At 36.8% G+C, this 17,598-nt stretch overlaps 1 protein-coding gene across 1 annotated transcript in view; it reads left to right on the plus strand.

Annotated features, from left to right (window-relative positions):
- The window catches only part of Nsf (N-ethylmaleimide-sensitive factor), a 149,410-nt gene that overhangs the window by 31,880 nt on the left and 99,932 nt on the right, over positions 1–17,598 (plus strand). Inside the window, exons 5-8 of the mRNA XM_013033300.1 lie at positions 1,126–1,292; positions 5,699–5,806; positions 6,258–6,333; positions 9,515–9,670. Of these exons, the coding sequence (XP_012888754.1) occupies positions 1,126–1,292; positions 5,699–5,806; positions 6,258–6,333; positions 9,515–9,670 (507 nt within the window). The remainder of the gene's footprint in view (positions 1–1,125; positions 1,293–5,698; positions 5,807–6,257; positions 6,334–9,514; positions 9,671–17,598) is intronic.

The following is a 17,598-nucleotide window of genomic DNA, read 5'->3' on the forward strand; positions in this document are numbered from 1 at the left end:
TCCAGCTTTTTCTGCTTATGTGGTGCTGAGGAATCGAACCCAGGGCCTCATGCATGCAAGGCAAGCACTCTACCACTGAGCCACTTTCCCAGTCCCAAGGGACTTGGTTTTGAAGGTATAGAGAATGAATGAGCATTTGAGTCATCTCTGCACTTGTAGTACAGGTGTTTTATGCAGTGTATAGAAAAGCCTTAAATTTGGAGTTAGGAATCCAGCAAAGCCTTCCAACTTCTAAATAGTATTTTCTACTCTTTCTTAATGATCCCAATACAATATAACATCCTTTTCCTTAGCAGTTTATACTTTTCAGGCTGATTTAAGAATCAAGACTATTTCCTATGGAATGCTTCTTGTCAGTAGGGAGTTTTCTTTTAGTACCTGATTTTACTTCAAGTATAATATATCATCTGGATGCCAGTGGCTCATGCCTGTAGTCTTAGCTACACAGGAGGCTGAGACCTGAGAATCATGGCTTGAAGCCAGTCTGGGCAGGAAAATCTATGAAACTCTTATCTCTAATTAACCATCAGAAAACTGGAAATGAAGCTGTGGCTCAAAGTTGAACACTAGTGACTTAGTCTTCTTAAAGGAGAAGAAGGAAGGTTCAGAGCCTTTGTGGGGTAGGCTGTGATCTTGCCACAGATAAGATGAGGGATTAAGTTGAAAGAGAGTTCTAGTCAATATATCCTACCTAATTCAGATGAAGAAAACCTATAGTTATTATTATTATTATTACTATTATTTTATCGGTCATGGGGCTTAGAACTCTGGGCCTGGGCACTGTCTCTTAGCTCTTCAGCTCAAGGCTAGCACTCTACCACTTGAGCCACAGTGCCACTTCTGGTTTTCTGAGTGGTTTATTGGAGATAAGAGTCTCACAGCCTTTCCTGCCTGGGCTGGCTTTGAACCTTGATCCATCCTCAGATCTTAGTCTCCTGAGTAGCTAGGATTATAAGCATGAGCCACCGGCGCCCAGCCTTTGTTATTAATGTTTTTAAAGTCTGTTTTTCAAGGCTATGTTAAGCCTTTAAATCTTAAGATTCATTTATGTGAAACTTTTAGCTGCTAGAAATACAGCAGGTATTTGGTGATTTTTAAAAGTGTTTTCTTTTTTCCCCCTTCTAGTTTCCTTATATACATTTGACAAAGCCAAACAGTGTATTGGCACAATGACTATTGAGATTGATTTCCTGCAGAAAAAAAACATTGATTCCAACCCTTATGACACTGACAAGATGGCAGCAGAGTTTATCCAGCAGTTCAACAACCAGGCCTTCTCAGTGGGACAGCAGGTCAGTTTAACTTTCCCATCATTCCTTTTCACTGCAAGTGGAGCTAAAGGTGTGGCCCAAGTGGTAGAACAACTGCCTAGCAGAGAGGTGTTGATTCAAACTGAGTGGCTGGAAATGAAGCTGTGGCTCAAGAAGAGCACAAGGCCTTGAGTTCAAGCACCAGTTTTGGCACCCCCGCCCCCACAACAAAAAGAACCTGAAGAACCTAGGGAGCTACACATACAGATATATCCATGATGATGAGTGACAAAAAGCAAAGGAGAACTGGACACTGGTGGCTCACATGTGTAATCTTCGCTACTCCGGAGGCTGAGATAGAAGGATCACAGTTTGAAGCCAGCCCTGGCAGAAAAGTCTGTGAGACTCTTATCTCCAATTAACTATCCCAAAACAGGAAGTGCAGTTGTGGCTAAAGTGGTAGAGTGCTAGTTTAAGATGTCATATCTAATTATAGAAGCTTTCCCTCTGCAAATTTCATATACATCTGAAATTTCTTTTTGTAGGACATTTGTTCTGTCTCTGGTTTGTTTTACTAGTATATTGCTATAGAAAAGTAGTTCTTAATGTTTTTACTTATGGAGTTGCTAATGTTAAGAAAATTATATTCATGTATTTCAAATTTTTTAATGTTGCCTTACCTCTGAAACATAAACTTTTTTTCATTGAAAACATTTGCCAGTGCTGTATTTTTTTTAAAAAAATTCAGTTAAATCACATTAACTTCATAGAAAGAAATTTTTTCTTCTAAAACTTTACCGAAGGTTAATTACATAAATTGTTTGCATATGTAAATAGTCATTGCTTCATTAACCTTACCATTACATAACATTTTGTCTTCTACTTAGGACTACTTAGAACAATGTTTATGACTGGATATCATACTGGCCTTGAACTAAAAATCCTTCTAACTCAGCTTCCTGATTCTACCATAGTTTGACCTTTGACATTTTAAATTATTCTGGTTCCTTCTTCATACTACAGTACTATACTAGCAATTTTCAAGGTGCAGTCAAGAGTCCCTGGTAGATCACTTGAAACCTTCTCAGAAGTCCAAACTTGATTTTCATAATAATGTCAAGGTGCTATTTGTCATCTTTCTCTTAATGTGTCACAAGTGAATAGTAGAGTTTTGTAGAGCCTACTTGAATTGTGCTAACACAGCATACTAACTGCTGAAGCAGACCCAGCTGTATTTTCTTAAGCCAGACACTAAAAGTATTTGAGGATTTTTTTGGAGCCCCTCTCTTTGGAAAGTCTAGCTACGTTTTTTCCACTTTCAAAAAATACTTTGTCTACCAGGCACTGGTGGCTACCATGTGTAATCCTTAGCTACTCAGAAGGTTGAGATCTGAGGATGGCTGTTTGAAGCCAGCATGTGCAGGAAAGGTCATGAGATTTTTACTTCCAGTTAACCACCTAAAAAGTGGAAATGGAGCTGTGTCTCTAAGTGGTAGAATGGTAGCCTTGAGCAAAAAAGCTCAGGGACAAGTGCCTGAGTTCAAGCCCCATGAGTGCCAAAAAACAAAAAAAACAAACTTGCTATCTTGCTTTAAAGAAAAAGAGTGAGCTGGGCATCAGTGTCTCATGCCTGTAATCCTAGGTACTCAGGAGGCTGAAATGTGAGGATTGAGGTTCAAAGCCAGCCTGGGCAGGAAAGTCCATGAGACTCTTATCTCCAGTTAACCACCAGAAAACCAGAAGTGGTAGAGCACTAGCCTTGAACAAAAGAGCTCAGGGACAGTACCCAGGCCCTGAGTTCAAGCCCCACAACCAAACAACCTCCCCTCCCAAAATATATATGTACACACACATACACACACACACACACACACATATATAATAAAAGTGAACATCAATAGATCTAATCCATATAAATAAAAGTTCTTTGGGGGTCCTCAAAACTTCTTAAGAATACAGAATGGGATCCTGAGACCCAAGTGTTCTCCAGGATTCAGATTGCTAAGGATATGCCTAGCTGCCCATGTAGTCACTCACAGGGAGGTAGTAAAGGTGGCAGTTAAGAACAGTGGTTGCCGGATGTGGTGGCTTATGTCTGTAATCCTAGCTACTCAGGAGGCTGAGATCTGAGGATCCAGCTTCAAAGTCATCCCAGGCAGGAAAGTCTATGAGACTCTTATCTCCAATTAACCACCAGAAAACTGGAAGTGGGCTGTGGCTCAAGTGGTAGAGCACTAGTCTTGAGCTGAAGAGCTGAGGGACAGCATCCTGGCCGAGTTCAAGCCCCACAACCGAGGGTGGGGGAAAAAAAGAGGAGTGGTAAAGGCTAGACAATAGGAGTGGAAGTACTGTTGTTTTGCTTTATTCTTCTAACTAATAAATCTAGAAGAATAAGAATCTAATGATCTAGGTAACCCATACATTATAATTTCAAATTTTTGCAAGTAGAAACTTACTGACAGTCAGAAAAAGAAAATTGTGTATTGTAAAAGATAGTACCAGGATTGGAATGAACCTAGATGATATCTTGACCAACCTCCTTACACACAAGTAAAGATTTTAGGTCCAGAGAAAACAAATTAAGCACCCATGGATACAATCAAGGACATAGCTGAGACAAGAATTAAACAACAAAATTAATTAAGCAAATACTTAATAGGATGAAGGATTTACCATAAACTCTTCTAGGCACTCAGTAGTGAACCAAATTTATACAATCCCTAGTCTTCATAGACCTTACTTTCTAGTTGAGGAAGACAGAAAACTGAAAAAAGAAATGCCATGTGCTATAATGTTGTCTGATGTATGTAAAGCTAGATGTGTACTAGAGCTGCAGCAGTATTGTTTTGTATCAGGTGTTCTAGAAAGCTCCCCAAGTGTCATTTAGCCTAGCTGATAATTTGTTGATTTTCCCATCTGTTTTTTGAGCTATTTCTATGTTACTTCTTGATTCTTGCATTTTTTGATGCATGAATCACATTATTCAGATTGTACATTTGCCTTTAGGTTTAGTATCTTAATAGAAAATGCTTAAAGTAGCTGGCGGCTGGTGGCTTATACCTGTAATCCTAGCTATTCAGGAGGCTGGTATCTGAGCATCATGGTTTGAAATCAGCCTGGGAAGGAAATTTTAATTGATTAAAGACTCTTCTCTCCAACAAAAAAACACCAAAAAAAAAAAAAAAGGAGCTGGAAGTGGAGCTATAATTCAAATGGTAGAGGACAGTGCCCAGGCCTTGAGTATAAGCCCCGAGGACCAGCACAAAAAAAGAAAGAAAATGCTTAAAGGAAATAAGGGTTGGAGGCATGGCTCCATTAGTAGAGTATTACTCAATAAGTGGAAGTATCTGGTACCCAGTTTGACTCCTGGTCTTGGGCAAAAGAAACAAGAAAAGAAAAGCAATGATGTTTAGAGGTAAATGCCTTGGTATTTATAATACTTTAATAATTTACAATTATTTAAATAATTTAGTATTTATATTTAAATATTTAAATGTAAGTGTTACATTATTTAAATATTTAAATGTAAATGTCTTGGTATGTGTAATAATTTAAATTTAAAGAATTGTACTTACATGACTTAAATAAGTTAAATTTATACAATAACATGCATATATAGATAAGTACATGAAATAAAACACTCCAGAATATAAAGAAGTATCTTACCGAAACCACTCTTCTTAGTATCTACTATCTTTTATGGGAGATAATGGTGGTAGGATTGATACTTTATATTCTATCCCAATACCTGAAAGAGGGCCTTGCTTTTTTGGGGGTGGGGGGAGGGGTTGGGGCTTGAACTCTGGGCCTGAGCACTGCCCCTGAGCTCTTCAGCTCAAGGTGAGAGCTCTACCACTTGAGCCACAGCGCCACTTCCAGATTTTTCTTTTCTTTTTGTTGGTTGTGGGGCCTGAACTCTGGGCCTGGGCACTGCCCCTCAGCTCTTGAGCTCAAGGCTTGCGCTCTACCACTTGAGCCATAGTGCCACTTCCAGCTTTTTCTGCTTATGTGGTGCTGAGGAATCGAACCTAGGACCTCATGCATGGGAGGCAAGCACTCTACCACTGAGCCACCTTCCCAGTCCCATGGGACTTGGTTTTGAAGGTATAGAGAATGAATGAGCATTTGAGCCATCTCTGCACTTGTAGTACAGGTGTTTTATGCAGTGTATAGAAAAGCCTTAAATTTGGAGTTAGAAATCCAGGTTTGTGTTTGTGAGGATTAATTAGGTAACCACCTGTAGTTTTTTTCAGTATCTTGCAGATACTTCAGTACCTAGCATGTTATTTACCTCTTCCATGTGAATGATGTGCTTAATGGAGGAGATTGAGAGGGATATACAGGAGAAAACTCATTTTCTGTGTTTGAAAAATGTTGGTGTTGAGGTAAGATCCAAACTATTTAAATCATGAGGTAATTTTTCTCCCCTTAACCTGTTTTCTATATAGCTTGTATTTAGCTTTAATGAAAAGCTTTTTGGCTTACTGGTGAAGGATATTGAAGCCATGGATCCCAGCATTCTGAAGGGAGAGCCTGCAACGGGTAAAAGACAGAAGGTACAGTTTGCTTTATTCCTAATTTAATGATATGAATTATACAAGTTAATATCTTCTAATCATTCTCCTGCTATTTTTTCATATTGTATACTTTCTCTTTCTAAGATAGTAGAGAGAAAAAATATTTTATAGCCAACATAGTTCTTAAAATATAACTTTTTAATATGTATAACTTTTAATAATAATTTGGAATTTGTACATATACCTGTAATTGTAGTTTCATGTTTATTTTAATAAACAAATCAGAAGAGCATTATTGGAAAGGTATAGGCCTTGAAATAAAAGCACATAGGAGTTATAGAATGTGGTTGTTATAGGACAAAATGTAGCATAGGGGACTGATGGGGAAGGTTTCCTTTTTGCACAGAGTGTGTTAATTTTCTCTTCATTTTTAGCCTTGCTTTGAGAAGCCCAGAAATATTAGCCTACTAATATTTATCTTTCTGTGCAGATTGAAGTAGGGCTGGTTGTTGGAAACAGTCAAGTTGCATTTGAAAAGGCAGAAAATTCATCGCTCAATCTTATTGGTAAGACTTACAGTTTTTAGAAGATCCTACATGGGGTTGGAATTCTCTGTTGTTACACTTTACTCAATGAAAGTGATTCTGAAGTTCCAAAGGGGATGGGCACCTTCTGTGAGATGGCTGGTCACAGAATCCTTGGGCATTTCCTTTTGTCAGATACGATAAAAAGCTTTAAAACCTTCATCTGGATTAGTAGTGAACAGTGGAAAGAGAATATGAAGCACATATTGTTTTAAATTTCCTAATAGCCAAATTAAAAAATTAAAGAGAAACAGTGAAATTAATTTTTTAACTTTAAATTTTAAGATAATTTTAGGCCTCTGGAAATTTACAAAAATAGGTCAGCAAATTCCTGTATATGCTTAACTTGCTTCCCTTGATGTGAAGTTAAGATATTACCATGAGCCGGGCGCTGGTGGCTCACGCCTGTAATCCTAGCTACTCAGGAGGCTGAGATCTGAGGATCGCGGTTCAAAGCCAGCCCGGGCAGGAGAGACCATGAGACTCCAATTTCCAATAAACCACCAGAAAACCGGAAGTGGTGCTGTAGCTCAAGTGGTAGAGCGCTCGCCTTGAGCTGAAGAGCTGAGGGACAGCGCCCAGGCCCAGAGTTCAAGCCCCACGACCGACAAAAAAAAAAAAAAAGATATTACCATGAGGGCTGGGAAGGTGGCTCAGTGGTAGAGTGCTTGCCTTGCATGCATGAGGCCCTGGGTTCGATTCCTCAGCAACACATAAACAGAAAAAGCCAGAAGTGGCACTGTGGCTCAAGCGGTAGAGCGCTTGCCTAGAGCTGAAGAGCTGAGGGACAGCGCCCAGGCCCAGAGTTCAAGTCCATGACTGGCAAAAAAAAAAAAGTCAGGAAAAAAAAAAGATATTACCATGATGTCATTGCATCTAACCAGTCTACAGACTTTATTTGGATTTCAGCAGTTTTCCCATTATGTTCTTTTTTTCTGCTCTGGGATCTCATCTGGGATCATCCCATTTTGTATTTAGCTGTTCTGCCTATATCTTCCCCAGTATTTGACAGTTCCTCAGAATTCATGATCTTTTTTTTTTTTTTTTGCTGGTCATGGGGCCTGAACTCTGGGTCTGGGCGCTATCCCTCAGCTCTTCAGCTCAAGGCTAGCGCTCTACCACTGGAGCCATAGCACCACTTCTGGCTTTTTTTTTCTGCTTATGTGGTGCTGAGGAATCGAACCCATGGCCTCATGTATGCAAGGCAAGCACTCTACCACTGAGCCACCTTCCCAGCCCCAGAATTCATTATCTTATGACCTTATTTTATAAAATGTTCATTACTGGTTGTTACATTACATGAGATTATCACCATTCTATGAGTGATCAACTGATGAAGGTGCAGGTAAAATCTTTCTGAATGGTTCATTTGAGCCATAATTATGTGCCTTAGCCTTGTTTTCATTATGCTAAAATAATCAGGTATAATGTCTAGGAATAGTAACCCTCCAAAATGATACCAGTAACTAGGTAACAATTCTGTTTATAGAACAATTCTATTTATAGAATTCTACTTCCTAGAAATTAGAGGCTTGTGTCTGAATTACTTAACTTTGTTTCAGTGTGTGGACTTTGCCTTATTCCATAAGTTGCCATTCCCTTTTACTGTTTTTTGTTTATTTGTCTTATATATATATCATATTATTTGTCTTATATATTATTTATATTATATATTATTTATCTTATATTATTTGTCATATATGTCTTATTTCTTATGTAACCCAGTCTAGCCTGATACTCTGAATTCTCTTGCCTCCATCCCCATCCCCCCCACCCCAATGCTGGATTACAGTGTGAGTCACCACATTCAGCATTTTCCCCCTTATGTATAAAATATGCACAGACATTCACTAAAAAACAGCCTATTCTAAAATTTTATTTTAGTTTTATATTGTTTTATAATTTCCTTTTTTTTACAAACTGAGGCATCTCAAACATACCTCTATAATTATTAATACCTATAAATGGGGCTGAGAAGGTAGCTCAGCGGTAGAGTGCATGCCTTGCATGCATGAGGCCCTGGGTTTGATTCCTCAGCACCATATAAGCAGAAAAAGCTGGAAGTGGCTCTGTGGCTCAAGTGGTAGAGCTGAGGGACAGTGCCTAGGCCCAGAGTTCAGGCCCCATGTCCGACAAAACAAACAAAGCCTATAATTGTAACCTTTAAGGATGCTGGAAATATCTGATCTCCTATTGACCCAGCATATTTATGAATTGATTGTATTGTATTTTATATGCCTTTTGTTAAGATACTTTATCCTAAAGAAATTGTGCAAATTTCATACAGCATAGGTATTTCCAAGATGTGATTTTTGGTATGCAGTTCTGTGGTAGTTAGGCATGTGGTAAGTTTAGCCACAAGGGGGCAGTGGAGTGTAAGCAAAATATTTTTGATTGACTTCTAAAGGAAATCTTAAGTTCACAAACCTCTAACCATAAAATCACCATCTAATTTTTTTTAATGGGATAGTATTCTTCCCTGACTTTATAAAACTGCATTTTCACTTTTTTGGTTCAGAGTATAGTGTATCTTGTTCTTTGTGTGAAATAGTAGATGTGTTTCTCTTCAGTGACTTTAGGTGGCACTCTACATTTAAATTGGATCGTTTTTATCTTTGTGATAGAATTTTAAACAAGAATCATGAAATAATTAAAGCCTTTTATGTTCATGTGAAGAAAAGGCAAATAAGACATAAAATTAAGCACATCTTGTTAGGCTGAGGGCTTATATGCCCAATTCTAAGCTTACTCCAGATAAATATGTGTTGTTGTTTTTTAAAAATATTTTTGCTGGGATCTTGAGAGACTGCTAGATTTCTGACAACTAGTGTAATTTTCATCACATATGCATATGGAGTTTCTTCTAATCACCTAAGCTATTTAATTGGTTAGATTACATTTTGTGAAACTAAGTTCTGTGGCTTGATTGCAAACAGAGTACAGCATAAATTTAGTTTGTCAATTTGAAAATTGACCCTAATTGAGGACCAAAGTAGGTAAGGCAGTCTTACCCTTCTTATTTGAAAATCAGTCAGGAATATGTTGCTCATCTTTGTATAAGGGTAACTTGTCTTTATTCATTTAGGATGCCAGGGAATATCTGTCTTTTTACACTGAATAATGAAGTTCTTATTTCATATTTATTTATATTTGTTTAACTTAGGTAAAGCTAAAACTAAGGAAAATCGCCAATCTATCATCAATCCTGACTGGAACTTTGAAAAAATGGGAATAGGAGGTCTGGACAAAGAATTTTCAGATATTTTTCGACGAGCATTTGCTTCTCGGGTATTTCCTCCAGAGATTGTGGAACAGATGGGTAAGTTTAAAAATAGAAATTTTAATAAAAGCTTGTATTGTTTAAAACAAATAATGGATGAAAAAAATCTCTTTTTAGTAGTTTTGATTATTTTTTCAAGCTTACCAATATATTTTTCAGTTTTAAGTTCTTTTTAAAAACAGAAGTTTTCTGAAAAACTTTCAAAATATTTAACTTTTATAGGGAAATATTAGAAATAAAATTTGTGGTTTCTCTAGTTTATTTAGTTAGCTAATTTAGAATATTTTTCTATGGAGCGTGTTTATAAATTTTACCCAATTCTAAAGTTTTCCTCTGTGGCTCAGATTTACCTGCTGAGTAGTTTGTGAACCCTGTTCTAATATTTGATGCTCTTGTTGCTTTTTGTTGTATTATTGCATTCCACAATTAGTCAACTTCAGACATAGTAAGTAGATACCTGGCAAACTTTTAAATTAGATGTTTGATCCGAAATGACAAAATGTAGGATATATATGGGAGTTTCCATATTGCAGACAGAGAAATGCTGTATTCATTTATCACTTTCTTCTTGAAGGCTTATTTATCTGTGTAAAGCGACCTTATTTGTTCAATGGAAATACTGTCATGACTGTTTTCATATCCATATCATTTGTTAGGTTGGAATGTGAGCAGCCGAATATCTGAGAAAGGAATTTAGAAACTAACCACTCAGGCAGACTATTAGTGTAAAAACAGGATCCAAGAAGCTAAAGAAATATGAATGTATTACTCCCCTTACCCTCATCAGTCCTTCTTTTTAAATTGCTGGGGAAAGATAAAAGTATATTCATCATGGTGGGGATAAGAGCTGCTTTCCAGGCACAAGTACTTGATCATACTAGTCTCCTATTGTTGGTAGCTTTTCTGCCTGGTTGCTCGCTCTGATAAATTACCGACATGGCACACACCTGTTCACTGGATAAAGGTCGAGTTTAGAATTGGATTAAGAGAAAATGACAGAGACCCTCATCACCTGACTTTATACACCTCAAAATAGCAATAACATACTTTTTATCTAACAGATACAAAAGGCCACGTACATAAAAAAACAGAAATCTAATTTGGAAAATAGTGAAAAAAATGTGGTAGTTTTGGTAATGTGTATTTTGAGGCACAATAAATTTAGAAAGCTTTTTGATATAGCTATGGAGATACTGTTTAAATACATGTTAGGTAAAAGAACAAAGTTAAAAGGATGATTCCAAATGTTCTAAGTTATTCTGGTGAAAAAGTTTTGCTGGTTTTCAGGACTTAGACTTGGGAAGGTCTAATGATCCTATTTCTTCGATCATTTATACTGCAACCCAAAAAACAGAAAAATTACTTTCTGTTGTATGCTGTATTTTGAAATTTTATAATAGTTGTCTTCTCACTGTTTGGAAGCTACTGAGGACTTAGTTATTGAGATACTGGTTCCATGTTCTGCAATTTCCAGCTTCTAGGGGCTTTGTCTTAGTCTGGGTAGTTAATGCATAAAGGAACAAACCTCATATCAGTGTGTTTACGTGACTGAGACAGCTATCAGAGAGTTTGAAGTTAAATCAAACAGATTTGAACTTAGTGAGTTTTATCTGTACCTGATACCTATATTTAAATGAATTGAATTATAGTCGTATACTTCATGTTGCTGTGCATGTGATTTTTGAGCAAGTGCTGTAGATTTAAATTTTGTGAGTGGCATTGGCTAGAGTGACCCACCTGCTCACCATCTTGTCCTGCCCTGCCCATGTACTCACTGGGCTGCCTTCCTTCCCTGCCCCCCTCGCACCTTACCCCTGCCCATGGGTCTCTTACAGTACTGGGGTTTAGAATTCAGAGCCTCACACTTGTTAGGAAAGTGCTCTACCACTTAAAGCTATACCCACAGCCCTAGAACCTTTCTATGGATTTCATTTTTCTCTAATATTTTTATACTAATTTAATTAGACAAAAATTAATTTTGTCCCTTTTAAGAAGTCACTTCTCTCCAGAAACATATTTTTCCAGTTTGTTTTTAAAAACAACTACTTTGGCTTTTGAGTCAAGTTGAAAAAACAATAATAACAACAACAACACTATTTTCTTTATTCTGAATTAGTAGCTAAAAAACTAAAGCAACATTTTTTTTTATGGTTTTGCGTGAGAAATAATTCTCTTGCTCTGCATAAGTCATTCCCTATTATCCAGTAGAGGCTTCTTTTCCTTTGAATTATACTGGAGAAATTAGACAGTAAAATACTTTGTTGTAGTCCAAGCACATGTGGTTATAAATTTTTCAATGGACTTAATAAAAGTGTATAAAAGTAAAAATATGAACATCATATAAATAAAATTGTACAAGTTCTTTTTATGCTTAACCTGTATTCTTTTACCCTACTAGGTAGGAACAAAATTGATTCCCCTCTCCTACTCTTTGTTATCTTAATGGAATGGTATGGTTTGGGGTTTTGATTGCACAGTGGGGTTATGATCAAGTTAAATCAAATGAGAAAAATGGCTAGAAGAGAATATGTAGGTTATGGGGCTTTTTAAATAGGGATTTCTATTTTTGGGTCGAAAGCAAATTACTGTCTTTTCCATGGAGTCCGGAGTTCAGTCTGCTTTGTAAACAGGAATCTTAACTAAGTAGATTTTTTTGTTTACATTTATCTTTTTTTTTCAAAGTAATAATTTTATAATTTTTCTCCTGCAGTTGTGTTTATGAGCCTGGTAATTATGCTTCAGGTAATATAGTTCTTTCCTTTTGCTTGTACAATTTCATGTTTTCATTTCAAAATTGAAAATATGGTTTAGATACATACAGAAGAATATGGTGATGATATTTTAACTGTAAGTTTCCAATCTCCTAGTGTCTCTTTTGAAGTACTTAAGTAACTTTAAAAATCAAAGAAACCCTTCAAGGAAAAAGAAAGAAACGTAAGGCTTGATAAGCATACAAGTTTTGTAGAAATAGGCCAAGGGGTTTCTTAGGTGAAATATCAGTTTAGACTTTTGTTTTTGTTGTTTAATCAGCATAACCATTTGCTTATTTCTTTCTTGTCATCCCAGAGTGAGGAAGCACTTCCATGAAGCATGTGAAAATATTGGCAACAAATTATACATAATATAAACGGACATATTAAATTGAAACCCTTTTGTATAACTGTGATGAAAATTATAGAAAGAGGGGAAAAGATTAGCAAAGAAAATGAGACCTATACTTAGCATTTAATGCACTCACTAGAAGATGTTTAGGATAAATGATAAACTGCCTTATTTTCCTTGCAGCTCTTTTGTTGACAGAGATCGAGTTTTTGCAAAGATACTTCATTTTTCAGTAATCTCTAAACTGTAAATGTCAAAGCAAACAAAGGCTTTTCAATAAACACTGGAATAATTACAGAAGAATTAGTCAGCATCTCTAAGAATAATCTTGGGAATAGGTTAGCTTCTACATAAGGAAAGGAACTTCAGCAGAAGAGTGTGAGGGAAAGAATGTAGGGGCCTCAGCCTCACATTGTGGGCTCAGGATGTCCAGGCCACCTAGCAGGAAGGAAAGCCCCTTGCTATGGTCTTGTGTCCCCATTCTTTGACATTGATGCTGTGGGTTTTTGCTTTTTGTTTTTTTTTTTTTTTGTTTTTGTTTTTCTTTTGGTTCCTGTTTCCCTGTGCCTCCCTTTTTAAGCCCATTTTCAATCTGTATTTTAAAGGTTTCTTTTGAAATTCAAGAGGAAAGCAAGTCTTTTCTGATATCATAAGTGAAACTGCAATTCCTCTATGAAGCAGAGCCGCTGAGAAGATAAGGAGCCTTTCAATCACATGCAGACATCTTTCACATGCTAAGAATAGTGCAAATCAAACATAGTGGAAGAAAGGGCACCAAGGTTTTGTGCAGGCCATATTTGGGAGAAAGGGAGTTCTTGCTAAGATTAACATAAACACTCACACTCTTAAAATGCATTTTCACACCCCCACTCATGAGAGAGATTGCAATTTAAATGGGGGTTAAGACATCTAGCAGAACTCCAGGGCTCTGTAAAAGGAACCCTAAGGCTAAAGAGCTTATCTGAAATTTGAAAAAAAATAAAAAGGGAGGGGGGGAAATGAAGCTCTTTGACATTCATCTTTTTTTCCTTGTATTAGTCATAACTTGCTTTTCAGCTATATTTTAGGTTTTGAATGCCAACCTGACATCTGTTCAGGTCTGCCTGTAATTTATTAGCAGAGGAAAAGAAAGCAGTTGCTCACTAGTTAGAGCAAAACTTCCCCCTTCTGATTCTCCTATAAGTAATTCTAGGTGATACCTGGATACAAAGAGTTTGATCATTTACTAATTCTAACTTAAGATCAGGAAAGTTGCAGAGTTTTGTTTTGTTTCTTGTTGTTGTTGTTGAGAAAAGAACAGATTATAATCCTGTGATCTCTATATCTATAGTGGGGTTTAGCAACAAAGCATATAACCTTAAAAACTATAGGTAAATTTTTAGAAATGGAATATTGTTTTTACCTTGGATTAATTTTCCCTTGGTTTATTTTTTTTTCATTAAATTTAAATAGAAATAACATAGTTGTTTCTATTTGTCAAAGTCAAACTAGATGTAACTTCAGCTGATATTTTTAATTTATAGACAGGCTTTTTAAAAAAATTAGTCTTTTGTAGAGGTAATTCAGCCTATAGAATCACCAATGGACTATATTTCCTAGTAACTACAGTTGAGTTAAACAATTGGCTTGCTGAATGTCCCACCAGTAAGGAAATGATTAAGTAAAGTATGATATACCTGCATTATTATAGAACACAGCAGAGCAAGACTTAACATTACATTGTTCTAACTGTGTAGGCATATTTATGTTAATAAAAATATACAAAACTAAAGGCAGTACAAAAATCTCTGAGTACACATTAAATCGGAAAAAGTGTTCACTTCCAAGAAAGAATATTAAAAGAATAAAGGGAGATTTTTTGTTTTTCCTATTCTATTATCCCTCTGTCTTATGTTTCATTGAGATCTTCTATCTCTAATGTACAATTTGCAAAGCAAACAAACAGAAAGATAATATCACACGTTTCTCAGAGTGGCTATCAACATAGACAGGGAACAAGGCCAACTATGTCCCATTGCCTTCATGAAGTTTTTATGGAGGGGAAAAGCACAGGTTATAGAGGACTTCATTGGCAGCCCCTGATAGAGGTAGAGAGGAATGCCTATCTACTTCACTCAAAAGAGAGAAATAATCCCAGTATTTCCATGTTGTAGTAATGGGTATAAGTAGTTTGTCTTCTGTCCAAATGTGAGAGCACTTGTGACTGCCTTCTGAGGGCTGAGGAAGCGTTAGAGATAAAGCAGTGGAAGAAAGGTGCCTTAAAAGGAAGGCAGAATTTCTGACATTTGGAAAACTGTGTTCAAATTTGTTTTCAGTGTTCATTCCAGCTTTTGTGACTGGCCAAGGTGAAAAGGTGCTTCTTGTTTCACTATTAGGTTTTGGTTAGTGATGATTGGCAGCTTATACTTATATAGTAGAAGACACTGTTTTAAGGGCCTTGTGTAACTTCTTATTTCATATATTAGCTTATTTAATCCTCACAAATATGATAGGAAGTAGATACTGTATTGTGTCTGTTTTATAGTCTTGAGTAGATGATTTAGGGCCTGTTTTTAATAAGTGATAGACTCAGATTTGGAACTAGGCAATCTGACTTCAGAGTCTATTCCCTTAACCTTTTTTTACTGTTCTTCTCCCTTGAAACCCCACCACATGAAACCATTACAGTGTGTGTCTCAGCCCTGTTTCTTTGAATTCTTGGAGGTGATCTTGAGGTAGCCTTTGATCTAGTTAAGGGTTTTTCAGCATTGCACCATTGATACTTAGGACCACCTAGTTCTTTTTTTTCTTTTCTCTCACTCTCTCTCTCTCTCTCCCTTTTTTTTTTTTTTTGTCTCATGGGTCTTGAACTCTGGGCTTGGGTGCTGTCCCTGAGCTTTTCTGCTCAAGGCTAGCACCCCTACCATATTGAGCTTCACTTTCAGTTTTCTGGTGGTTAATTGGAGTTTCATGGACTTTCTGCCTGGCCTGGCTTCAAACCTTGATCTTCAGTCTCAGCCTCCTGAGTAACTAGGATTATAGTTGTGAGCCAGAATGGTCTGCTGAGGCCAGATAATTTTTTGGCATAGAGGTTGGCTGCTTTGTATAATGCAAATACACTACTTTTCTCAAAATCTTATATGTTCAGATTGTCATGAGCTCTATATGAGAAAGGTTGGTGGCAAGACTGTAATGCTTAATGTGTAATTCCATGTTTTTTATCTGTTCTTTAACATTGTAGCATGATAGGAGAAAGAAGTGGTTGCTCCTGGCATATAGAGAAATTCTGTTTTAAGTGAACTGTCAATGAAGAGACAAAACATAAATGTTAAAGTTAAATAATGATTTTAAAATTAAACAATATAACCTAACCAGTGATATCAATTGCCAGAATGTGATTAAGTACCAACTGAGTGGTATATATCATCTAGAAATATAAGTCATCTAGGAATTTAAAGATATTTACCCAGAAGTTCATAGAGAGAAGGCTTGGTGAGACCTTAATTGCTGAGTGGTTTAGGATAGAAGGAGGGAAATAGATTGTTGTTTATATCCTAGGAAGAGTGAAAGAATAAGCAAGTTACAGGTAGAATTTGCAATTTAGATTAGCAGACTTGATGTTGGGAAGAAATAAGAAATAGGATTAAAAGTCAAGTTGAGGTTGTTATGGAAATCTATGAACCAGGGAATGAAAACATTTTATTCCTATCTAGCCTTCCAGACAATCTTGTATACTTCTCTATATTTCTTCTGTTCTCTCTCTTTCTCTCTCTATGACTTAGTTGTTCTATTGTTCTTTTTTTTTCTAACACATAGTACTGTTTATTGTGATGCTCAGTGGAAACATCTGTATATAGTTCTTAATGTAATACAATTATTCGTTTATATTATATTCCAAAGGCCAGGTTTCTTAACCTTGGCACTACAGATATTTTAGGCTGGATAATTCTTTTTTTTTCTTTGGGTCCGGTCGTGGGGCCTGAACTCTGGGCCTGGGCGCTGTCCCTCGGCTCTTCAGCTCAAGGCTAGCACTCTACCACTTGAGCCACAGCGCCATTTCTGGCTTTTTTCTTATGTGGTGCTGAGGAATTGAACCCAGGGCCTCAAGCATGCAAGGCAAGTGCTCTACCACTGAGCCACCTTCCCAGCCCTAGGCTGGATAATTCTTGTTGTAGGAGCCTGTCCTATGTACTGTAGGAGGTTCAGCAATATCTCTGGCTTCTATCCACTCCATGCTGAGAGTTTCATCATCCTCCACCATATGTGACAATCAAAAAATCACTGTTCAAAAGCCTCCTAAGATGTTATCAATATCAGGGCTGTTTACAATGTGGTCTTTCTCAAGACCCCATTAGATCCTTTTGGACACCAGGAGGTATTGTTACAAGTTCATAGTAAAATAAATAATAGAGATTGAGAACAAGCAATTAGAAACACAGCAATTTGACATTGCCACAAATTATACTTTATCCCCCCCAAATTACAATAGGTAGAAAAATGTAAAAGGAAACAAAACCAACAACTGGATTTTAACATAGGTAGTGGGAGAAACATTACTATATATAAACATTTACTAAATTAATGGAATTTTTTATATTTTACTTTATTTTTTGTGAACATACTGTACAGTGGGGTTACAATTACATGGGCAGGATAATGCGTACATTTCTTATCAAGCATTTCAGCCTCCTCCTTTGTTTACCCTTCACATCCCTTCCCAGCCTCTCCCCCACCCACCCAATCCCCCTCCCCACGTTGTAAAGCTCGTTTTCGACATGACAACTTGTACTCCTCATTGTTGCAACAGGTCCACCTGTATCCTTAAACGACTTGTTTTTCCCCATCTCCTCCACAAGTTATACTGACATCAAATATAATGAAAGCAG

Source organism: Dipodomys ordii, unplaced genomic scaffold, assembly GCF_000151885.1.
Source record: "Dipodomys ordii isolate 6190 unplaced genomic scaffold, Dord_2.0 Scaffold165, whole genome shotgun sequence".
In the NCBI taxonomy this organism is placed as follows: Eukaryota; Metazoa; Chordata; class Mammalia; order Rodentia; family Heteromyidae; genus Dipodomys; species Dipodomys ordii.